A 26117-nucleotide genomic window follows, 5' to 3' on the forward strand; every position below is an offset into this window, starting at 1 on the left:
TTTTATAGGTAATCTGATCTCCATAAATCCTCACAATTTCACAGGTCAAAAGGCCTCTTAGCTCCATGGAGACCAGACTTGTGTTATTCACAATACTGCAGCTAATTGCCTTCTCAATCATCCTATTTTTAGCGATGACAATCCCCATCTCATCGCAACCATAATGTGATGGAAATGGGATCACAGTTTGGAATTAAAGGCCACCTGTGCTGCTCCGATCCATGTTTCAGACAAGATATTAAACCAGGGCCCCAGTTGCACTCTCAAGTAGATCCTGTAGCGTGATCTTTGAAGCACAGTCGGCTAGTCCTCCTCATTTTTCTGGGCATACCCAAGAATCATCATGAGAATGGATTGCCTGTCCATTTAATTCACTACTATTCATGGGATCTGATTATATATATACGTTAACAGTTATATTTTCTACACTACAGTTACCCCTGGCCAAGTATTTTGTCAAATGTTCACTATTTTGATATGTCCTGAGGCCACGAAAGATACTATAGAAATATAAATTCTTTCTCTTTCAGTAAGAATTTGCAAACAGGTAAAAAATGGAAAACACAGCAGGTTCTTAAGGTTGCTAAGACTTAATTACAGGAATGATTTCCAAAATCCAATGTATTTGGCACTGTGGACTGTTTCGGATTTTAGTTCAGGCAGATATAGCTTTGTCATACATTGGAACAACTAGATTTGCTTTCTCTGCACTAAGAACTGCTTTCACACGATGTACTTATGCCAAATTGAGGGCAGAGCTGGCTGGAATGGACTGGGAAAGGAGTTGAGCAGCATAAGTGGTTGAGAATCAATAGTAAGTGTTTAAGAAAATTGTGCATGACTCACAGCAAAGACACATTCCCGTGATGAAGAAGGCTTCTAGAAAGGGAATAAGCCAACTATGTTTAACCAGGAAAGTTTAGCATCAAATGAAAAGAAAAAAGCAAACAATGTGGCAAAGATTAGTGGTAAGCCAAATGATTGTGAAAGTTTTAAAAACCAACAAACAATAATGGAAATAATAATAAAGAATGAGAAAATAATCTTTGGGGTAAAATTGCAAATAATATCAAGATAAATAAACAAGTGCTTCTTTAAAGAGATAGAAAAGAGAGAAGCCAAAGTGAACATTGTCCCCCAAGAGAATGAGGTTGGTGAAATAATAAAGGATGATCCAAAAAATGCTAGAGGAGTTGAATAAATACTTTGCATCAGTCTTTACAGTAGAAGACATTGATAGCATTCCAAAATTAGTAGATATTCAAGGGGCGCAAGAACAGGAAATAAATAGAATAACTATCATTAGAGAAAAGATACTAGGGGAACCAATTGGGCTAAAGACTGTTGTGCTCCTGGATCTGATGGGATACATCCTAGGATGCTAAAGGAAGTAGCTACAGAGATAGTGGGATACTCTGGTAATAAGCTTTGAGGTATCATTAGATTTTGGAGAAGTCCCAGAGAATTCGAAAACGGTCAATGTAATATTTTTACTTAAGAAAGGAAAGGAGACAAAAATAGTTAACTATAGGCCAATTAAAAATCACGCAACACCAGGTTATAGTTCATCAGGTGGATGATGAAGGATGAAGGAGCACCTGATGAAGGAGCAATGCTCCGAAAGCTAGTGCTTTCAATTAAACCTGTTGGACTACAACCTGGTGTCATGTGATTTTTAATTTTGTACACCCCAGTCCAACACCGGCATCTCCAAATCATATAGGCTAGTTGGCTAAACATCTGATATTGAGAAATGTTAAAGTCTATGATAAAGAAGTCAATAGTATTTAGAAATAAATATGGTCAAGCAGAGTCAGCACAACTTGCTGAAGGGTAAATCAAGACTGACAAATTTAGCAGAATTCTTCGAGGAGGTAACAAGCAGGAGAGATACAGGGAAGCAGTAGATGTAATATATGCAGATTTTCAGAAGGTATTTGATTAGGGACCAGGCTGAAAAAGATAAGACCCCATATTGTTGGAGGTGGATATATAATTATGGACAGAAGGTTGGCTAACTAATAGAAGACAGGGATGTATGATAAGAGGACATTTTTAGGATAGCAAAATGAAATTACTGATGTGTCATAGGGATTAGTGCTGGAGCCATAGTTATTTCCAATAAAGGTTAATTATTTAGCTGAGGAAAGCGAATTTACAACAGCCAAGTTTGTGGATGACACAAAAATAGGTGAGAAGGCAAGTGTGAGGATGATACAATGAGTCTGCGGAAGGATATGGACAGGTTAAGCGAGTGGGAAAACCTTGGCAGATGACATATAATGTGAGGAAGTGTGAGGCTATGCACTTTGGCAGGAAGAATAGAGGAGCCAGGTATTATTTAAATGGAAAAAGACTATAGAACAAACAGATTTAGGAGCCCTCATCCATGAATCACAAAGAGCTAGCATCCAAGTTCAGTGGGTAACAGCGAAGGCAAATGGAACCTTGCACTTTATCCCAGAGTATAAAACTAAAGATATTTTGCTATAACTGTACAAGGCCTTAATCAGACCACAGGTGGAGTACTGTGAACAGTTTTGCTATCAAAGGAAAGTGACACTGGCATAAGAGTCAGTACAAGTAAGGCTCATGAGGTCTATAACAGGTGTAAAGGAATCGTCTCAAGAGGGGAGGTTGAGTGGTTTGGGCCTGTACTTGTTGGATTATAAATGAGTGAAAAGTGACTTCATTGAAACATACAAGATTCTCAGAGGGCTTGACAGATGCGGAAAGGCTGTTTCCCTTGGGGGAGAGTCTAGCACCAGAGGACATAACTTCAAATTAAGGGCCCATATTGTTAAGATAGAAATGAGGAGCAATTTTTTCTCTGAGAGGGCAGTGAATCTGTGGAATTCTTTATAACAGAGAGCTGCTTAGGCCAAGCCATTAAGTATATTTAAGGCTGAGAGAGACAGAATTTTAATCAGTAAGGGTATGGAGAAAAGACAGGAAAGTGGAGTTGAGGAGTATCAGATCAGCCATGGTCTCATTGAATGGTGGAGCAGATTCAATGGGCTGAATGGCCTAATTTTATTCTTATGCCTATAATGACTATAGGACTGAAGTCTTATAGTTCAATGCAAATTGAGTATTTGGTGTCAATACTTGGGAACTGTAGACTGCTTTCTCGAACTTTCTTATCTGAATTATGAAAGTATCTTAAATCCATGGCTAATCTCTTCTTGCAGTTCACAAACACAACAGTGTTTAATTTTGGTAGTAAAATAAGTCATTGCCCTATCCTCCACAAAAATTTTATCTCTGACCGATTAGTTTTTTCGGATTAATTTTCATAATGGTTATTAGCTTACATATTTCATTGCTGATAACAACCTACAGGCACTATGCTTATGCTCTTAAAAGATTTTAAAACGCCCAGTTTCAGATAATCTATGCTTGATAGTCACTTGGACTTGTGATACCATACCTGCATTAATTTATTTTAATGGAGATACTAACCCATTTTAAAGCAATGGGTTTCTAGCTGCCTTAAACTGCTGGAGGAAAATGTCTGTTGTGTTCATTTAATATCTGCAAAAATAATTTAGAATTATAAAATCTGATGCCTAGAGGGAGGCAATACAGCCCCTTTAGTCTAAACTGGCTTTTTGAACGAGTTATTCAATCGTGCAGCTCTTTCCCTGGAACCCTGCAACTTTCCAGGTCGAGAACAGTCCTGCAGCTGACGTACCGACACACCGGTTTCGGAGCAGGCCCCAGACCAGATGGATTGCAATCCTGGTAAATGTAGTGACACAACAACGCCTCAGCAGCTGGTTTGCACAGCAAGCTCACACCATCCAATTCCGTCCAGGCGCTCTTGGTCATTGACTCTTGTGTCCCCTCTGCATCGGCATGAGAAGAGTTGAAGAAAACGAGTTTGTCTTTGCCCAGTATGTCTTTGCATACCTCACCACGATAGATACTGCAATAGCCCAAGTCACCTTTGTACAGCCTGAAATCAAAACCAAAGTCCTTTGTTGAAGTAAAGAGAACAAATGATTAAGAAAGTCTCTCTCTCTCTGTTTAATATCCTCCCTGACCTTATCAAACACAAATTGAATTTTCAACAGAGCCTTATCAATGTCTGCTGTCTTTATACGTACATGCACTCTTCCTCGGATAATAGGTAAAACTATTGAAATTTTGTCTTGACATGAATTTGAGAAATAACTAGAAAGGAATTGTTAGAAGATAAACAAAATTATTCTATCAGTAAAGGCGAATGTACAATACTGTTATTAGAATTGTGAGGCTATGCAGTCCTTTTAGGCTAAACTGGCTTTTTGAAAGAGTTTTTCAATTATGCAGGGTGGAGTAATTATGGTGGCTGGTTGGAAAGGGAGTGTTGTTGGGTGGCACAGACCACCCATTCTTTTCAGTTTTACATTGTCTTCAAAGCCATTAGGTCATTTATAAAGAAATATTAAGGCAGGTAACCAAAAGCTTGGTCAGAATGATTGGTCTCAACCAGCATCTTAACCACTGGGCAGCACAGTGGTTAGCACTGCTGTCTCACAGCACCAGGGACCCGGGTTCAATTCCCGCCTCGGGTGACTGTCTGTGTGGAGTTTACACATTCTTCCCGTGCCTGCGGGGGTTTCCTCCAGGTGCTCCAGTTTTCTCCCACAATCCAAAGACGTGCAGGTCAGGTGAATTGGCCATGCTAAATTGCCCATAGTGTTAGGCACATTGGTCAGAGGTAAACATAAGGTAGAGGAATGAGTCTGGGTGGGCTATTTTTCAGAGGGTTGGTGTGGACTTGTTGGGCCAAAGGGCCTGTTTCCATACTGTAGGGAATCTAAACAAATCTTAACAGAGTAGAGAGGTGCAAGGAGGTTTATACAAAGAATATCAGAGCCAGGAGCCCAGGCAACTGGGGACACTATGATCAATGATCGAGCAATGAAAATGATTGGGCAAGCTAAATAGGAGGAGAGCAGAGAATTTGGAGAGTTGTGGGGCTGGACAATAGATTTGGAGATAGGGAGTAGAAAGACTATGGAGGGACTTCAAGCATCTCATACCTCTATCAGAATCATAGAATGGTTTGCAGCACATCACCCATTCAGCCTGTGATGTCTGGCTTTCCAAAGGAGCAAAAGGTATTTAAGAAATTAACTGGCCCCCTAAGGGAAGGCACAGGTCTTTAGAATATAATCTGATTGGGAGTGGGACAAAAAGAAGTGGTAAGGTGTGCTCCATCCCACTGAAATTGTGAATGCAGATCCATCAGTTTTTCCATGCCCATGCTGAAGTTTACTCATGTAAACAAAAGATGCTGGAAATCCCAGTGGATCAGGCAGCATTTGCAGAGACAGAGCAAGCTGACATCTTGAGTCTAGATGACTCTTCATCAGAGCTAATGGGAAGTGTGAAGGGGCAGCATTTATGCATTAGTGGAAGGGTGGAATGCTGGGGGAGCAAAGGTGTTGACAGTTAAAGTTGACAGTTGACAGGTGAGAATAAAGAACAATGGTGTGTCTAACTGCCAGACTGGAAAGAACAGACAGTCCCACTGGAGTCCACACTTCAAGGCAGCTCTGATGAATAGTCATCTAGACTCGAAACGTTAGCTTGCTCTCTGCCTATGGATGCAGCTTGTGATTTCCAGCATCTTTTTGTTTACAGTACAGATTCCGGCATCCGGAATAAGTTGCTCCTGAAGTTTACTCTTGTACAGTCCAGAATCATACCAAATAAACACCCATGTGCAAACTCAGGAGCTAGTAACCCCCCACCAGCTACGCTATGGGAGGTAAAGCATTCCGGGTGGCTCGAACAAGTTGTAGTTGTGTCAGCAACATCCTGCCCTGGCTATAACCTTTATTCCAAAAGTGGAACAATAACAAGGAGAATATACCAAAAAAACACACATGACCGCTGGCTCAAAGATTTATTTCCCCATAAAAAATTATTTATTTTATTGTGGCCAACCCTGGAAAACACCAAGTCCCATGAGGCCAACAGAAAAGTGTGTCACCAAGGTGAACCCATGTATAGTAGGCTGGGGAATGTAAAGTAGGCAACATTAGCAAAATCTTAACTTTTATTGCATCTGGGTAGGCAATATTTTATCTCTTGTTTTTTGATTTCAAAAACATAAGCACTTTCCAGAATTAAACTCTTATCCTTTGACAAAGACAACATTTGCCGTTTTTGTTGCTTACTGCGTAAATGCAAACTTCCATAGCCGCTGTTTAGACAAGGAGTAAAATAATACAAGAAGGTTGAAGTGAACCTTTCAGAATAATTCAAATGTCTTACCTCCACTCTATGGGGAAATAGCAGGTTCCATTGCAGGTCGGGTGGAATGAATCGGAGATAAAGAGAAAAAAGAGGAGAGTTAGATATTTGTCCATCAATGTAAGAGAGAGTATGTGACAGAGTTGTATGGAACTGCTCCCCAATCCTGTTTCTGAATGCGAGGAAGCTGTGGTGACTGCAGCTCAGCTTTCTGTATGTCTATGAACCAGGTTTGACTGTACCCCAATCCTACAAATGTGTGGGAGAGCCGTGTTAGACTGTCCCCTGACCTCTTATGTGTTTGCCGTGTGAATGTACATATCTTCTAGTGCACACGTGAGACAAAGGGAGAGCAATGATAGTCAGCACGCTAATCCACTGAGATCTGTGGGTGTGCAAAAGCTGTGATAGACTTCACAATGTGGGTGGGTGCTTCTGTGAGCCTGAGCATGGATCTGTTTAACAGCTGTGCTATGTGAGAGTGTGTGTGTGTGTGAGTATGTGTGTGTAAGAGAGAGTTGTGTAGACTGCGAACTGATTCTTTAGACTGAGTTTTTCACTGCTCTCAATCGTCAAAACCCAATGTGTGTCTGAGGGGCCCAAGTTCTGGGTTAGACAGGTGTGCAGGAAATCAGACAGCCTTAACATTGCTGAGGTCTTGAGAGACAGAAATCTAAGTGTCAGATTTGCAATATCTTAACAACTTCTTAAACATGCAAATAATTATGAAGCAGATCTCACAGGAAAGTCCTGCCTGGTGACAAAATTGAGGATTAAAAACACCAATCCTCATCAGAATTTAACATTTTTCAGATTGGTTGCTGCGTTGAAACCAGACAGAACCAGATATTTTGCTGGGTTATTTTGGAAATCAATGAGATAGTTTCAAAATATGAGATTAAAGTTTTTAAAACACACCTCTCAGGGCTGACTAAATGAATAAATCTTTCAATTGAGGTCCTCAACATGATTCACAGGATACTCACCTCTCTGATCTGTCACCAGGCAACTTTCCTTTCAGTGCTTTACTGTTTATTCTTGGCCAAGGCAATTAGAACCGGCAATTCCCTTCCACCTTTGTACCTTGTGATTATCAGCTAACTTTATTGATTACAGATCATTTGCCCAGCTCTTATTTATCCACGAAATGCAAGGTCAAGTGTAACAGTTTAAATGGTTAGGGAATATTTAAAGGGAAGACAAATTAAATATTGATTGAGTTGAATTATCAGGTTTTCGATAACTTGCACACCACTCAAACAATCATTTCAGAATGCGTTTACAGTTTGCAGGCACAGACCAAGGATTGACTGAGAAAGCTGGCAGTTTTCACTTGGAAAGAAGCCAAGTTACAATTAAGCATCAGGTAACACCACAAGCGATGAATATTTCTTAATATGGTCAACCATACAGACGCATGGCGATCTGGGCAGTAAAATCCCACCCACTATAAATTCACACGGTGGGCTGGGAGGAGCCTACGTCTTTCAGCTTGATTTGAGTATTCAAGTTCCACCAAGTGACTACTTCCTTTATCAAATCTCTCCTTAATTTCTTGCTTTAAAACATGGTAGCTTCTGTGGTGTAGGTTCAGTAAATATCTGACAGTAAATATACTCGTGGGATACACACGATAATGAGGTGAAGAAAAATAACTTTCCTGAAAGCCATGGACTTGAAATTGAGGGGTTCTATGAAAGTAATGTTCCTGCTACATCTTGCTGTATAAAAAATCTGGTTTCGAGTTGGATTCAAAGAATGAATTCTGTTCTGGTTTATGACTGGGTATAACAGATTCTCAGAGGCCTCTGTATTTATATTAAAAGCTTCTTTTTTCTTTAATCTTTCCCCTCATTCACCGTTCATTGCACTGCATCTGTTGCCCAGCTGGGAATTCAGAGAGGTGGCAATCAAATGATCATGCACCACTCCATCTCTCTGATTCAGGTCTGTGAATAAGTTTTCAGGAAAGTTATTTTCCTTCGCTTCGTGGTTGTGTTTACCCCATGAGTATGCTGTCTGATATTTGCTGAACTTATCTCAGAGAAGTTGCCATGTTTTTAAAGCTTAGGGAGAGATTTGATAAAGGAAATAGCTGCTTGGTCAAACTTGAAAGGAAAGCACATTGCTGAAGCGTTTTATCTTCCACTCACCAGGACAGGCATGAGAATGCCAAGTGTCAAACAATCACAACAACTGACTCTGCAGGAGCAAAGGGTGCTGATTGGTTGACAAGTCAACTCTGTTTGGCTGCCGTTGAGAAGGAAATGGGAAACTGTACACTCCCCAAGCTACCAGACTTCCAGATAATTCAAAAAAGCTGCATTCCTTTTGTATGGAGAGAATGAGCTCCTGCATATGATCATGCCTAACAGGGGTAGAGGAAGCCATATGACTAGCTTGATGTTTTAAATCAGTCATCACTGCAGTCAATAACACACTCAGGATTATTCTGTACATGCTTCTCAGACACAGAATCACGTCTAACAGCAGACAATGTTTGTTAGTTTATCAATTATTGAATATGGTCCATTCTCTGCCTCTTATGAAAAACTGAAGGAGCATGATGTTAAATTCGAACAGCCAATTATCAAGATGCAAGGCCTCTGTACCCAGTCTCACACTGGCACTGAACTTCATACACAGTATTACTCAACTGTGCCACAGGCAGCTTGTTGGACTAATTGCAGAATCCCGAGTTAGTAATAAATGTTGCTCTCGTGTAATTACTTCATAGTAGCAACATGAAATTACATGCTTAACCTGCTGTTCAAATAATTGACAGCACCAACAGGAGTAGTGGCCAATGCTAGTACTGCACTTGGGAGACCATAGAATCCCTGCAGGCCATCGAGTCCACACTGACCCTCTGAAGAGCATCCCATCCAGACCCACCCCTCTATCCTTTCCTGGAGAAAACCCACGCAGACGCAGGCAGAATGTGCAAACTCCACACAGACAGTTGCCCAAGAGTGGAATCAAATTCAGGTCCCTGGTGCTGTGATGCAGCAGTGCTCACCACTGAGCCACCGTGCCAACCTTTGATGACGGGAGGTTAATGCACTGGATTGGAACCTTTTAAGCATTTCAAGATCTGTGAGAGGCTGGGGTTTGAAAAGACATGAGTGGACAGCAACCTACCTGAGGGTGGTGAGGGGATTGAGGGTGAGGAAATTCCTATCTTGGGGATGCCTTCAATAGATACTGAGGGCCAACAAAGGTACAGGAGCCCACCATCATCCCACACAGACGAACTTACTGGGCATGTCATTTGACAGCAACTGCTTCCATCATGGTTAAATGTTTTCAACAGAATTTAATTGCTGACTGAAGTGTCTCAAATGGCACACCAGTGGATGGGGTGCTCAAAGCCACATATCGCTGGTACAACTGCAGTGGAGGCTTGAGCAGAAGGTTAGATGACAAATAGACTGTCTACAGGATTTAATGTGCCTGCACCTTCAAACTCACAGGGAAGAAAGCGTCAAATCTAGCCCAATGATTCCACTTATGGAGTGTCTGAATCTGTCAGCTGTGAATGTATGGATAATATGAATGTAGGGAATACGGGATAAGCCTCTTACTCAGAGAGCAGTGACAATTTGGCAGTTGCTACTGGAAGTGATTCAAATGAATAGTATAGATGCCTTTAAGGGAAAGGTAAGTCAAAATTATCAACTCTGCAGGAATTAATGGCCAGATATACCAATGACCAGAAAACTGTTGGAGTCGCCTATACTGATATTGTGCATTTGTACTGGTGTTATCCCTGACTAGCTCACGTTATTGCAATTGTCCAGGGAACTTAAAGTTCTGACAGACCATTCCTCTCTATGTAGAAACTGCCAAGAAACCCTTTAAAGTCAGAAACTCCAGAGGGTTCTGACTCTGTAAAGCTTAATATTTACTGAGGAAAGGTTGGAGGATTATAAACTATTCTAATTCCTGGGTAATTATTAAACTGACTCCTGACTCACTACTGACTCCTCCCCTCCAACTACACCTCTACCAATCCCTTACACCACCTGCCCTCTGACAAACACCCCCTGACGAGACCCGTCTGACCAGACCATGTCAACACCCACACCCCTTAATGCTGGTCTGAAACTTGCCAGGCACAACATCATCCTGGTACTCTACTGACCTCACCACCTGGCACCCTAATGACCTTACCCACCTGGTGTCCTATTGACTTTACTCACTTGGCATCCTACTGACCTCACGCACGTGGCACCCTTCTGACCTCACCCACCTGGCACAATTCCCAGTTTATTGACCTGGTGCACTTAACCTCTCACCCAACTGGTACACTAACTAATCAACTACATGCCTAACCTTACACTTACACCACATACTTACACGTTCACAGGAGCTGTCAGAGTGTCTGGCTGTGCTGCTGAATGTTTAAGTCACAGAACACAGCAAATGACTGCTGCAAAAGGAGGATTGGCTTCTCCAAAGATTTCCTTTGCTGTTGGATTCCCAGGTGGGTTTGTAACAGGAGACACCTATCCCAGAATCACCAATGCAGAAGACATCAGAAGGTAAGTGGGTAATTTTTTATCTGATTTTTTATCAGAACTAGGATTTTCTCGAACTAGGGTTGGTCTAGGACAGCTCAGTGGCTAACACTGCTGCCTCACTTTGCCAGGGATACGGGCTCGATTCCATCCTCAGGTGACTGTCCGTCTGGAGTTTGCACCATCCCTCTGTGTCCGTGTGGGTTTCCTTTGACTGCTGTGGATTCTTCCCACCATCCAAAGATGTGCAGGTTGGGTGAATTGGCCATGGGAAATGTAGGGTTACAGGGATGAGGTGGGGTGGGTCTGGATATAATGCACTTCAGAGGGTTGGTGTGGACTAGATGGGCTGAATGGTCAGCTTTTACACTGTAGGGGTTCTAAGATTAATCACCAAGACCCAGGTGCAAGTAACCGAGAGGGAAAAACAGAGGCATGCTAAAGACTTGTGTTTTAATGAAGCATTATCTTTGAACACATTTGTTTATCAGGAATAAAAACGTTCCATATGGGGAAAGAAGGATGTTATTTGACTGATGGTCAGGAATCATCCAATTGGTTAATTAATTTCCCAATCGACAGGGGACAAGAATTTGGTGTGATAATGGATATATTGGGATGAGATCAGTGGGAGAGCATGGTCTCCCACTAGGGTACTTTACTAACATATACAGGAGAAAGCAATAGGAGTACAGGGTCAACATGTTGATATAAAGTAGAGCAAGAAGACAAAGCATGGAACCTAAGGGGCCAAATTGACTTTTTCTGTCCTTTAAACTTGAAATGAAAGAGTGGTAAAGTGCAGTAAGTGTATTTTCATTGCCAGAGAAAGCTCCATCAGTATTCATATTGTGACTGCAAATGGAATTAATACAAATCTCTGTGCTGTTAAGACAACACTGGACATTGTTTTACTGATATTTAAAGATAAAATGCAGTGGAATTTGACAGGGATTTGAACAGACTACATCAATATCATAGGTTAAGGTCATTGTGAGGTTGGTATTAAAATCAAAATAGACTCTGGGTCTCTTTCTTTCGAGTCCACAATCCCTTAAACAGAGCTGACAGCTTGCCAACACAAAAGGTTTCACTGCATCTGTTTTGCAATGGGGTCTGTGAGCAGTTCAACTCTTGTAAGAGCTGAAGTAGTACAAAATCCAGAGATCAAACACAATGGAGGAAAAACAAATAATCGTTGTTATGTCTATCCGCAGACAGCCCCCTAACAAGCACAGTCCCAGTGCCAGGGCCTCGAGAATTTCCAATCAGATTTCTATTATCTGGTCAAGCTGCTTACTTGGGAAAACAAAGCATTTTGTGATCTTGCAATGAACTATTTACCTACCTGACAAAGTTAAAAAAGAGGGTTGGACACTGAATATTTCCTGTTCTGTCAATGTTGATCCCTGCCAACAGTGGGATTATACTAAAAGTGAAAACATTGTGGAGTGTTCTGTTATCCCCAGTGTCTTTACTCCAAGTCCAGTTTACTTAATACTTGTTGATCTCCATTGGCTCCTAGTCAAGCAATGTTGCAAATTTAAAATTCTCATCCTTGTTTTCAAATCCGATTTATGGTATCATCCTTCCCTTTCTCTGTTATCTCCTTCAACTCCTTAACTGTCAAAGGTTGTTCTAATTCTAGCCTCTGGACTGTCCCTTGATTCTAACTGCTCACTGATGGTCTTTAGTTGTTGAGATCTTGAATTGTCTCCTTACACCCCTCCACCTCTACCTTGCTTTGCCCTTACCCTGCTTTAATACACTCCTAAAGGCAACTCCTATCACCAGCACTTGGTCACCTGACCCAACAGCTTCTTGTGTGGCTTGGTGGTCAAATCTAGGTTTAAAATGACTCTGTGAAGTGCCATGTGATGTTCATAACCTGAAAGATTTTACACAAATGTAAATTATTATTGTGGAATGTTTTAAATAAGAAAAAGAGCTGCTCATGAGGGGTAGGTGTCAGTTAGCCCCGTCATCTGCATGGCTGATTTACTGTATAAGAACATTGACAGCATGAGTTCAATTCCTGCACTGGCTGAGGTTTCCATAAAGAATTCTCATTCTCAACCTCTCCCCTTGCTTGAGGTGTTGTGACCCTCAGGTTAAACCACCCCTCTTCTCTCTCTCTCTCTCGCTCTCTACTCTGGTAGGAGAGTGGGAAACCCCATTACATGGGCTTTGAGTTGACCAGTGCCCCCTTTCAGACATCGGGTGGGAGGAGCTGCAGCTGGGTGCATTTTCAGGGAATTCAGTCCAGAATCAGCCTTCTGAGATCCAGTGGAACCAATGTCCAGAGACACTGCCCTTTTCTCCTGGGCAGTTCAAGATGGGCAATATATGTTGGTGTCTCTGGTGACACCCAAATCAATTTTAATAAAAGCATCCAGAGTGAAGGAGGGAGTCAGTGAGTGACCCTGGAGGGAACAGTGGCTTCCAGAGAGGATACACACTGCTCACTTTGTGGAATTAGTCTGTGATTGAGGGAACTCTTCTCAGATCTTCTACTTCAATCTGATGTAGGTTTATGTTGGGATGGACAATGCTGAAGTCTCCTTATAACGATGATGGTAGCTCACCTCAAGGATTTGCTGAGCACGTCCTCATAATTTAGGTACCTGTAGTTACTTCCATAGGAATCCATACACTGTTATCGTGTCAGCCAGTAAGGCAAATCTAGAACTTCAGACTCCTTGGGCTGATTTTTCATCATAAGTTTGGTGACAGGAACTGGGCTTGTTTTCAGAACATAAACCCAGGGCAAAATGGACTAAGGTAGGGATTCCTCACACGGGTGAGCATATAATTGAGTGAGCATAGAGACAGATTCCTCACCTAAGTAAGTGTAGTAGATGAGATTTTTTTCCAGTTGGGAACACCCAATGGCAATGTAAGTTCAGTCAGTGCACAGCGCTTCGTTAAGGTGCTGCCCGCTGAGCTATTTTTGAGAAACATTTGAATAAGCAACACAACCACCAAGGTGGGGAGCTGAGCGTGAAGGCAGGGAGAACTATTGTATGGGTTAACAAATGTTATAGGGTAAAAGTTGCTTCCACCATTGAGGAAATCACAATGTCTGGTCGAAATCATTTGCCTTTTTCCTTCATGGGATGTCGGTGTGGCTGGCCCATCCCGAACTGCCCAGAGGTTAGTTTAAGAGTCAACCACATTGCTGTGGTTCTGAAGTCATATGTAGGCCAGACCAGGTAAGAATGGCAGTTTCCTTCCATAAATAACATTAACAAACTAGATGAGGCTTTCCCCGACAATCAACTACAGATTCATTATCATTAGTAGACTCTCAATTCCAGATTTTGTTTAATTGAATTCAAATTTACCATGGCCGGATTCAAATCTGGGTGCCCAGGATATTACCTGGGTCTTCGAATTAATAGTCTAGCAGTAACATTACCAGACCATCTGGTCTAACTATCAGAGTTGCCTGTGGATACCAAAATATAGCTTAGCGCATGTTAGGAACAAGTTCAAAGCTATATTGATATAATAGACATTATTGCAAGATTTGAGGAGAACCAGATGCTAAGACTCACTCCTTTGAGACCCTAAGCTGTTCTGCCCATATTTCCACATGACCTTTTAATGCATTTCTCCTTAAAGCACTGGGGACCCTGGCCTACCACCTCCAGTCATTGTCTGCATCAGGAAACTGGAAAATTCCAGCCTCCCTTTCCAACCCTGAGCTGGAGGTATGTGTGGAGTGATACCTGAAAATTAAACCACTTGTAACTGCCACCTGAGATTAGTTTGAAAGTAGCTGAGGTGATTAGCAAAGGTGAATTTGAGAGGGGATTGTGGTTCAGGTGAGTGCACGATGTGAAAAGGAAGAGAAGGACTTGCAAGTAAACTAGGCTGGGGAGGCAGGAACTGTGTAGGGGGAATGAACATTGGCATTCAGCAGTTTCTGTGCTGTAAATTCCTTATAATTTGAAAAATTTTCCAATTGGCAATCTCCAGGTGAAAGCATTGCCCAGATCTGGTTTAGGAAAACATCCAGTTGCTTCTTTGAAATGGAGGAAGAAAAGAGATGAACTACATGTGAATTTCCTGTTAGTGCTCCACCGATGGGCAAATGGGGTTTGTTCATTTAATGACTTTTAAATTGTTAGAGTTGGTACAGCCAACAAGTCTTAACGGTAGCTTTCATGTCGAGGAATGTGATGAGGAAGTGATTCAGATATCTTACTGGAGAGCCGGGAAATTCCAGAGTTAGGCAACACATCGGATGGGAAATAATCCAGATTCAGTACTGAAGTAAGGAGAAGATTGGAGCAAGGAGGCATTACTTGGCAAAATTCTGCTGAGCAAATAATGTGGCATTTTTTCAAGTCCACTGAGCTAATTGTCAGTGGGAAGCAATTGTGCCTCCAAGGCAATAGGTATGTGAAGTCCAGACTCACTCTGGTAGGTGGTAGAGCTTAATATCTAGGCTGCCATTTTAATGCAGTATTTGAGGGAGCACTGATCTTCGACAAAAATGGAACTCAATCACATGAAATAGGAGCAGGCCACTCAGCCTCCTCCTGATCCTGTTCTGCCTTTCAATAAGGTTGTGGCCGATCTGATTCCTCCACACTACCTCCAATGACCTTTCATACCTTCTTTCAGAAAATCTATCTACATCCGCCCTAAAAAGTATTCAAGCACTCAGCCTTTTGAGGTAGAGGGTTCCAAAAACCCATGATCCTCTCTGAGAAAGGATTTCTCCTCATCTCTGTCTTAAATGGGCCACTCTATTTTTAACAAGTAACCCCTAATTCTAGGGTAAACATCCTCTCCACACCCACTCTACCAGGATTGCTCAGCATTTTACATGTTTCAATCAAGTTATCTCTTACTCATAAAATCATAGAATTGTACAGCACAGAAGCAGGACCTTTGGTCCAACTCATCCATGCCAACAAGTTATCCTAAACTGATCTCGTCCCATTTGCCAGCATTTGGCCCATATCCCTCTTAATCATTCTATTCAAATATCCAATGTTGCAATTGTACCAGCCTCCACCACTTCCTCTGGCAGCTCATTATATACATGCACCACTTTTTACATGAAAAAGTTGCCCTGTAGGTCCCTTTAATACTTTTTCTTCTCTCACCTTAAACCTATGCCCTCTAGTTGTGGACTCTCCTTGCCTGGGAAAAAGGTTATTCACCCTATTCATGCCCCTCTTAATTTTATAAACCTCTATAAGGTCACCCCTCAGCCACTGAGGCTCCAGGAAACATAGCCGCAGCCTATTCAACTTCTCCCAATAGCTCAAAACCTTCAACACAGGCAACATTCTTGTAAAATTTTCTGCACCCTTTCATGTTTAATAACATCTTTCCTAAAGTAGGTAGATTAATGTAGAATATCTGGTCGGTATGGATGAGTTAGACAAAAGGGTCTATTTCTACACTGTACATCTCTAACCCTATGACTCTATGATGAACCCTGTTTATGATGGAGAACTTTATGAACATTCCTGAGCTGAATCATGCATCAGAGTATTCATCCTAAAATCTGATCTTGTATCAATACTTTGATGTGACTGGTTTAGTTACATTTCGGGTTAATGATGCCCCCCTCCAAGATGTTGTTGATGACTAATCTAGTGTTGTTAGTGCTGTTGGAATCCAATGGGAGATGGCTGCTTCTTCTCCTATTTGAGATGGTCATTATTTGCCATTTAAAGCAGAGCTCAGAAAATGATTGTGCTAGAATTTATACTCCACACAAGTCTCTGTTCCTAATTTATTGCTATCATCATAATCATCTCTTTCTTATCCAAACATTTGTTTTTCAATCAGTCTAGTTCCACATTTTCACCATTATCTTGGTAAAGACACATATCTTGAGTTCCCTATTGGAATTATTAGTGGCTATCTTATATATGTGTTCATGGTTCAAGTCTGCCCCACAACTCAAAAAAAACTCCATGTGCTTTCCTATCAAACCCATTCTTAATTTTGAGACCCTCAATTCCCATTCTCAGTGTTCTATTTCTTACAAGAGTCCCAGCCTGATCCATCTTTCCTAATTGTTGTAACCTTTCCATTTCATTGCAGTCATTGTGCATCTAGTTACTTGCTGGGTCATCCAGGACTGGATTTACAACTGGAGGCTGGCGTAGGCTAGTTTATCATCATGTAGTGCATCATGTGGTTTGCTGCAAATCTTTGACCTCTTGCTTGTATGACCTCTCATAATTCTTCATGTATTACAATTACATTTGTGCAGTTCAACTTTGCTTTAATATCTTCACAACCAAATCGTAGACATGTGCAGTGAGGAAAGAAGCCATTTGGCCCCATTGTGCCTGTGTTGATCTTTGAAAGAACTATCCAATTTTTCCAACTTAACTCTGTTATATTGCTATAGCGCTTTAGGAAATCTGAAGCACAAATGCTATTGGGAGTCCTAGCTCAGGATTCTCTTAAGGTTAACATGTAGGCTCAATTAGCAGTTAGGAAAGCAAATGCAATGTTAGTATTCGTTTTGAGAGTTCTAGAATGCAAGAGCAGAGATGTACTGCTAAGGCTGTACAAGGCTCTGGCCAGACCGCATTTGGAATATTGTGAGCAGTTTTGGGCCTCGTATCTAAGCAAAGATGTGCTGACCTTGGAGATGGTCCATGGGAGGTTTACAAGAATAATCCCAGGAATGAAGAGCTTGTCGTTGGGGAGTGGTTGAAGACTCAATGAGTTTAGAAGGATGAAGTGGATCTCATTGAAACTTACAGAATACTGAAAGGTCTAATTAAAGTGGATATAGAGAAGATGTTTCCACTAGCAGGACAAACTAGGACCTGAGGGCACAGCTTCAGGGTGAAGAGATGTCCCTTTAGAACTGAGATAAGGAGAAATATCTTCTGCCAGACAATGATGAATCTGTGGAACGGATGGTCACAGAAGGCTGTGGAGGTCAAATCATTGAGTACATTTAAGACAGAGATAGATAAGTTCTTGATTAGTAAGGTGATCAAAAGTTATGGGGAGAAGGCAGGACAACGGGGTTGAGAAACACATTAGCAAGATCAAATGATGGAGCAGACTTAATGGTCTAAAAGCCTAATTTTGTCCTGATAGCTTACGGTATTATAGTCCTACAAATCTCTCCTTTACAGATATTTATACAATTCCCTTTCCTGCTTTCACCACACCTTCAGGCAGTCCATTACAGATCCTAACAAGCTCCTCTGTAAGAACAAAAGTACATAAGTTCTAGAAGCAGGAGGAGGCCATCTGGCCCTTTGAGCCTGCTCCACCGTTCAATAGGGTCATGGCTGATCTTTACGTGGACTCAGCTCCACTTACCTGCATTCCACCATATCCCTTAATTCCTTTACTTATCAAAAAAAAGAAACATCTTCCCCACGGTTCTTTTGTCAATTATCATGAATCAGCATTCTTTGATTATTGACCCTCTTGCCAGTCGGATTCTTGCCATGTTCTCGAACAAAAGCCAAATCAACTTTGCTTTAATTTTCTGCTCCTCCACCTCTGGAGGTCAAGCCAATTTCTCTAGTCTATCCACCGACTGAAGTCCTCAAGCTGGTGTTGTTCTGCCAAATCTGCGCACCCTCATATCCAATAAAAGGATAAAATTTTCCCAGGTAACAATGTTCCATACCTCATATCATATTAGTACATTTTATTCTTTTCTTTTCCTTAGATGAACCTGAACTAACATAACAAGAAGACAAGAACATGTGTTTTTACAGCCACTTAACAGCATGTCCCATAATACATCGCACCAAATGATTTAATGTTATGGCATAGTCATTCCTGCTATATACATAATACAGGAGGCCAATTTTAGCCCAGGCTTCAGCCAATGTTACTTCTGAATTGACCTTTTATGAGGTGAGAGCAACTGTTGTAAGGGATGGGGAAGAATTGCTCAATTTATTTAAATATTTCTCTTAGCTGCCCTGAAATGTTCTGGTCTCCACTTCCTAAGTGTTTGTTGTGTTTAGATTTATGAGACATGGAATTGAGCCCTACTGCTCCTAACTGTGGAATTTGGCCTTGGATGTGCAGCTCCAAACAAGTTTTCAAAACTCTTTTAAAAAGTCCATTAAAAAATATTTTATAAAAAAAAAGTGGCCCTGTTCAAAAACACTTAGGCCTCTGTAAGAATTGGGAAGAATTTCAGCAATTCATTTATCTCCATCTTGATTCACTTAACTGGTTGTTATCTGGCATTTATGTGACAAGGACATGATAACGAATTTACAGCAAAACGCAATGCAAACTATTTAGCTCAAAGATCCAAGATGTTTTATTTTTATTCAAATGGCTTCAGTGGGGTGTGGGTGTTGCTGATAAGACCACAATTTGTTGTCTACAGCCAAATGGTTTTGAAATCTGTGAATGGCTTGACTATTTCAGAGAACAGTTCAGAGTCAGCCACATTGCTACAGGTCTGGGGTCACATTTCGGACAGACCAGATAAAGATAGGAGATTTTCTTCCCCAAAGGACATCAGCAAACCAAGTAAGTATTTACAATAATCAACGATAATTGTCATAGTGACCATTAAGGAGACTACTTTTATATACCAGATTTATTAATTGCATTTGAATTCCACCAGGTGCCATTGTAAGATTTGAACCCATTTGTTCTCATTTACTAACCAAGTGTCATTATCACCACACCACAACCATCACCGCCATCACCTAAACTCAACCCACACTCCAAACAACCTGTGGGAGCCTCAACTCATCCTTTTTCATCTAACCCGATCAGGCTATCTTTCCATTTCTTTCTCTCTCGTGTGTTCATTTAGATTCCCTTTAAATACGTCTATGTTACTCATTTTAACCACCTCATGAGGTAGCAAGGCCAGCCCAGAGCCTTTGTTTTTTACAGACTAGGCACTGGCAATGTTAATAAACAAGATCCATTTTAAAAACTTAATCAAAAACACAGAACCTGAAGAGTCATAATGCTGTTGGTCATTCGATTTCAAAAGGAGAAATAATTCAAACTATAATATTCTCATATCAAATCCAGTGCCAGCTCATAATATAAACAGAAACTACAGGAGAAACCAAGTCAGCTGAGTAACATTTAACTCTGAAGAAGTCATATTGAACGCAAAATGTTTATTGCTCCAGATGCTGTCAGATCCACTGGGTTTTTCTTTCTATTTCTATTTTGGATTTCCAATATCTGCAGTATTCCATTACCAGCATATCAATTTTGAACTTCAAACTAATTTTAAATCTGGACTCAAAAGGCTGGAACTGATAGCTACCTGACATGTAACCTGACTTTTTTTTTCGTGAATTGAAATCACTCACTCTCAGGAAGGATAACAGTCACATTTCAATCTAATGTGTGTCAATGCCCTCAGCTCAAACCAATTGGTTGGGGTAATGGGAGTGGGGCTTGTTATCTGACTGAATGGTTCATTCAGAAGCACCATTAGCTGTCTCAGATGCTTAGAAGAGTTGACTCACAACAAAATGTGGAATCAACATAACTACCTGCCATATTTGGAAAGACCACTGAACTAGCGAAAGGTCACTTAGTGAGAAAGATTTTGTCTGTCTGCTTTAGAAATCAACTCGCAGCTGCATACAGGAATTTCTCCAAAATCCATCAAATTAGCTATGTGCATTTCAAACAGACAAGGTAATTATCACTGATACCTTGAAAACAGGAGGTTCTAACAGAGCAATGTGTTCTGACTTCACTTGTGAAATAGTTTCCAAACAATTCAACTATAAGAAGCCTTACAAGCTGCTGTGAATCCTTTGCTTTACAAAACCTTAATTTCAACTTTAAAGCATCAAAATCTTCTCAGAAACTATTTTTTAAAACTGCATTTCTGACATGAGGGAGGCATAGACTGTAAAACACAGACTGGATTAAGCATAATTAGCAACTGTGTAGTATTTCACTATTTCACTTGGTTCTAATATTCACCTGTACAAGAATGTGTGCAAGGTGATGCATTTAATTTTCGGTGTGAGAGATACACACCTCTAATGTCACAAAGCATGCTGATCACAGTGCATGCAAACAGGTAAGTTCTGTTCCTGACACTTGGTTGACTAACAACCAATTTAAGATTAGAGTGGTGCTGGAAAAACACAGCAGTTCAGGCATCATCCGAGGAGCCGGAAAATCGACATTTTGGGCAAAAGCCCTTCATCAGGGCTTTTGCCCAACACGTCAATTTTCCTGCTCCTCGGATGCTGCCTGAACTGCTGTACTTTTCCAGCACCACTCTAATCTAAACTCTGGCTTCCAGCATCTGCAGTCATTGTTTTTACCTAACAACCAATTTAAGATTATTCAAAGGGTTCGCAATATGTTTAATAGAAGTTTCAGATTTTGGTACACCGAAAGCTGTCCACTGAACAGCAGAGGAATGTGTCTAGACTTTGGGCCTTTTGTGAATTATACAAAAGAGTGGATGACAATAGTTCCATGGTGCATTCTCTTCAGCAAGTCTGAGCTGAGTTGTTAACCAATCAGCACCTTTTTCTCATTGCCACACAGGGCTGAGTCTTATGTTTTTTGTTTAGGTGTTAGGGTTTTTGGAGGGATTCTTGCTGTGTGGCTCAGTGAGATGTTTTGCATTATTTCACCAAGCCTGCCCCCATTAAATAGCCACCCAACTCCTATGGCACCCCCCATAAACGACTTACATTAACACAGGACATTTCTGGAACAACACAGTGCTCAACAGATATTCCTAAAACACTGGCACTCTTAAAAATGCATCATATAAGCACGGTCTGTCCAGAGCTGCTGTTTAGCCCTGATGCAATGTTGTGATTTGAAACATTGATCTCTTTCTCCTCTGATGTTGTTTGACCTGCTGTACTTTTCGAGCTCCACTCTTTGTCTACTCTGCATGGTTCCTGACATACCCCGGACATACCAGATAAGGGGAAACTGACATTCCAACTTGAGGCAGGAATCTGGAGGCCTTGTGGGATTGGTGGTACAGCTGTCAGACTCCTTCATTGACCAGGACTACCAATGGAGCCCACAGTACCACATCGTGCAGCTTGATGTAATGGTGTCATGTGGGTCAATACAGTTTCATCCTCCTTCAGGGATACCGAGCGATGTAGGAAGAAGATGAATGCCATTCTCCAGTTTGCCAGGGTAGGTGTCATTATCTTCTCTCCATTACCTCATGCTTACTCTCTCTCGGGTCCTGAACCCACTTCCCACCAAAGCCCCTGTGCTGTCATTGTTGTCTGCATTTCCTTACTCACCCTCATCCACCCTGACCCTTCACTCCATTGACCTTGCATGCCCTCGGTGTTGCCCATTCACTAGCTTAGGGCACTTGCAGCAAGAATAACAGCCATCTCCCATAATACCTGCTTCTCTCTCATTTCAGGAGGAAGACAGCCGCACCCTCTCCACCCTGCCTGCCTCAAGAGGACAGAAAGAATCAAGATAGGCTGCCTGAATTTCAGCACCTCACTTTATATGTGGAGAGCATTCTGACGCTGACCACCTTCCCTTACTATGCCAGGATCCCCTGTATGAAAATTATCTCCTTTAACTTCCCTGTGACAAAAAGAAAGGCAAGTCAGGATTAATATGAACCAGGTATCTCTTGCTGAAGAGGTAATGTCCAAACAGGCAAGGCAAGGCAATACAAGACAGGGATGCTTTGAGCTTCCAGGTAATTCTGAGATGCAGTCTGGTCCAGTCTATGAGCTGGGTACACGTCCATGGGCACATGGTATCCTAGCTGCAGCATTGAAACATTAGTAGCTGTTGTAGCCTGAGAGGTGCGACATTGGGAAGTGGATTGGAGACGTGCCATGAGAATTCTTACAGGTTGGCCCATGTTGTATGCCAATGTCTATGGATGTGGGGTCCATGTGGCCAATGCTTATCGAGCAGTTCCTGAGATGTTGGTGCCTGGTGTCTAACCTGAGCTTCTCTCCAGCAAGCAGTGAGCTTGACATCCCTCTCAAGATTTCTCAATGTCTCGTTTATTTGGCGTGTTTTGTAAGATAGGAAGCAGAATATTAATAAAGTGCTTAACAAGCTTTAACTGTCCCTCACTGGTAACTCATGAGAAACCCATCACGTGGCTCCACAAAAGCATCAAAGTTGAAGCAATATATTCCTGATGTTGAGATTGGCCTCACTGTACTCATTGTCTGATTCTGCCACAAGTCTCAACATAGCCTTCATTCCTCGGACCCCTGTAAAATTCCTCCCTTTGCAATTTGGTATTCTTGTGTATGCCAGAGTTGTTTGGAAGGGCAGCTTCACAGAGAAGATGGTGGAGCAGCAACAGCCAGAGTTTATGGCGCTAATATGGGAGGCACAGCAGAAACACATCCCCAGGAAGAAGATACATACTAAGGAAAGGACGAGGCAATCGTGGCTGATGAGGGAAGTCAGGGACAACATAAAAGCAAAAGAAAAAAGTGGTGAAGACCAGTAGAAAGCCGTGAATTGGGAAGCCCTTTAAAAATCAGCAGAAGACAACTAAAACAGCAATAATGGGGAAGAAGATGAAGCATGAGGTTAAGCTAACTACTAATATAACAGAAGAATGCAAGAGTTTTTTTATATATAAAGGGTAAGAGAGAGACAAAAGTGGACGTTGGACTGCTGGAAAATGGGGCCGAAGAAATAGTAATGGGGAGCAAAGAAATGGTGGAGGAACTGAATAGGTACTTTGCATCAGTCTTCAAGGTGGACAACACCAGTAGCATCATAGAAGTTCAACATAGAATCAGGGGCAGAGGTGAGTGTAGTGGCCAGCACTAAGGAGAAGGTGTTGGGGAAGCTCAAAGGTCTGAAAGTGGATAAATCACTCAGACTGGTTGGAGTACACTCCAGGTTTGTGAAGGAGATATTGAGGAGGTTGTGGAAGCATCAATGGTGGATCTTTCAGGAATCACTAGCATCAAGGAGGATCCCAGAGGATTGGAAAACAATTAATGTACACCCCTGTTTAAGAAGTGAGCCTGACTTCAGACTTTGCTCATTTTTAAGGATATTCTTGCAGGGTACTGAAAAATGCATGGTGAAACAGGCTAAGTAAGCATGGCTTTGTCAAGGGGAAGTCATGCCTGAAAAACTTGATAGAATTCTTTGAGGAGGTAATGAACAATTTAGATAAAGGAGAGCCAGTGGACATAATCTAATTGGATTTACAGAAGTCCTTTGACAAGGTGCCGCACAGGAGGCTGCTAAATAAAATAAGAGCTCATGGCATTAAAACCAAGGCATTCGGCATGGATACAAGATCGGCTGACTGGCAAAATGTCCAGAATGAGGATAAAAGGGTCTTTTTCAGGTGAGCAGTCAGTGACTAGTAGAGTTCTGCACAGGTCAGGGTTGGTACCACAACTATTTACAACTCCTGAAGAAGGGCTCATGCCCGAAACATCGATTCTCCTGCTCCTTGGATGCTGCTTGACCTGCTGCGCTTTTCCAGCAACACATTTTCAGCCCACAACTATTTATGTTATACATCAACGATCTAAATGAAGGAACAGGGGGCATTTTTGCTAAGTTTGCAGAATGATGCAAAGATACATGGAGGGGCAGGTCATGTTGAGGAAGCAGGGAGGCTGCAGAAGGATTTGGACAGGTTGGAAGAATGGGCAAAGAAGTGGCTGATGGAATATAATGTGGGAAACAGTGAAGTCACATTTTGTTAGGAAGAATTGAGATGTAGGCTATTCTCTAAATGGAGAAAGGCTTTGGAAATCTGAAGCACAAAACGACTTAGGAATCCTAATTCAGGGTAACATGCAGGTTTAATTGGTCGTTAAGAAGGCAAATGCAATGTTAACATTTATTTTGAGAAGGATAGAGAGCAGGGATGTACTGCTGAGGCTGTATAAGGTTCTGGTCAGATTGCAGTTGGAATATTATGAGCAGTTTTAGGCCTCATATCTAAGGAAGGACATGTTAGCATTGGAGGAATTCCACAGGAGTTTTACAAGAATGATCCTGGGAATGAAGGGCTCACCATATGAGCAACATTTGAGAACTCCTGGTCTGTACTTGATGTAGTTTAGAAGGATGAGGGGGATCTCATTGAAACCTACAGAATACTGAGAGGCCTGGCTAGAGTGGAAGTGAAGAAAATGTTTCCACTCATGGGAGAGACTAGGACCCGAGAGCACAGCCTTGGAGTGAAGGGAGAATCCTTTAGAACAGGGATAAGAAGGAATTTCTTCTGACAGAAGTCATTACAGAATCTGCAGAACTCTTTGCCATTGAAGACTGTGGAGGCCAAGTCATTGAGTTTCTTTAAGAGAGGGATAGACAGGCTCTTGATGAGGAAGGGGATCAAAGGCTATAGGGGGGAGGTAGGAGAATGAGATTGAGAAACATATCAGCCATGATCAAATGGTGCAGCAGACCCAATGGGTTAATGGCCTAATTCTGATCCTTTATCATATGGTTTCATGGTCCATCCTGATAAACATGTCTCTTATGTTACCTCCTTCCAAGCAACTAAATACTAAAATTTGTCTTTCTCTGAGTAGTTTTATAAAGATATGAATGTATCTTAGTTCCTTAACAAAAAAGTAGTATATATTTTGTTATCTATTTGTTCAAGTTTGATTGGAATTAGCATCAAATATTTTATTTTTAAAGCAAATTTAATTAAAATTGAAAATAATATGGTGACTAAAAATGTAAAACATTTGTGAATACTAACAACAGAAGCTGGGTGTACTTATGTTTGTATAAACAAGAAAATGAATGCAAAAAACAGAAAGGGAAAGATATTGTTACTTTATCGTGATTTTTGCTGTTCAGCTGATTGGTGTAGAGACACACTTGCATTTTTTAATGAACTGTAGTTTGATGACTCCTGTTCCAGACAGAAGAAACCCAGCCTGTTGCATAATTCCTGGCGGATACAACCTCTTAATGTTTGTGTCAACAATCAAGACTATTTTGGGCCAATTTTAAGAAGATGTTAAAGGGGACAATCCATCATAAAGCCACACACTAAGCTAATATATAGATCCTTGCAAGCATCCGATTTCCTTTCTGGTCACTGAAGATTTACAAGGAAGATATCAGAAATGAGAGAGCTTGTATTCATCAGAAATGTTGGAAGATGGTGATGGGGGTGATACAGCATAAATTATTTAAGACGCTGAAAGGGATAGATAGGGCAGACATGGGAAAGGAGTTTCCATTTTGGGAGAGGCCAAACTAAGGCCTGTCAATATGAGACAGTCACTAAAAATTCCAATAGAGAATTGAGAAGAATCTTTTTTTTAAATCTGGTTGTTGTTACGATGGGGGGTAGTTGGGGTCAATAGCACGGATGCATTTAAGAGGAAACTGGATAAACATACAAGAAATAGTTGC

At 41.4% G+C, this 26117-nt stretch overlaps 1 protein-coding gene across 1 annotated transcript in view; it reads right to left on the reverse strand.

Moving 5' to 3' along the window:
* musk (muscle, skeletal, receptor tyrosine kinase) overlaps positions 1-26117 on the reverse strand; it is a 182615-nt gene that overhangs the window by 95966 nt on the left and 60532 nt on the right. The window contains exons 8-9 of the mRNA XM_060845866.1: positions 6271-6277; positions 3695-3958 (exon numbers count right to left, since the gene is read on the reverse strand). Coding sequence (XP_060701849.1) covers positions 3695-3958; positions 6271-6277 — 271 coding nt within the window. The remainder of the gene's footprint in view (positions 1-3694; positions 3959-6270; positions 6278-26117) is intronic.

Source organism: Hemiscyllium ocellatum, chromosome 2, assembly GCF_020745735.1.
Source record: "Hemiscyllium ocellatum isolate sHemOce1 chromosome 2, sHemOce1.pat.X.cur, whole genome shotgun sequence".
Lineage (NCBI taxonomy): Eukaryota > Metazoa > Chordata > Chondrichthyes > Orectolobiformes > Hemiscylliidae > Hemiscyllium > Hemiscyllium ocellatum.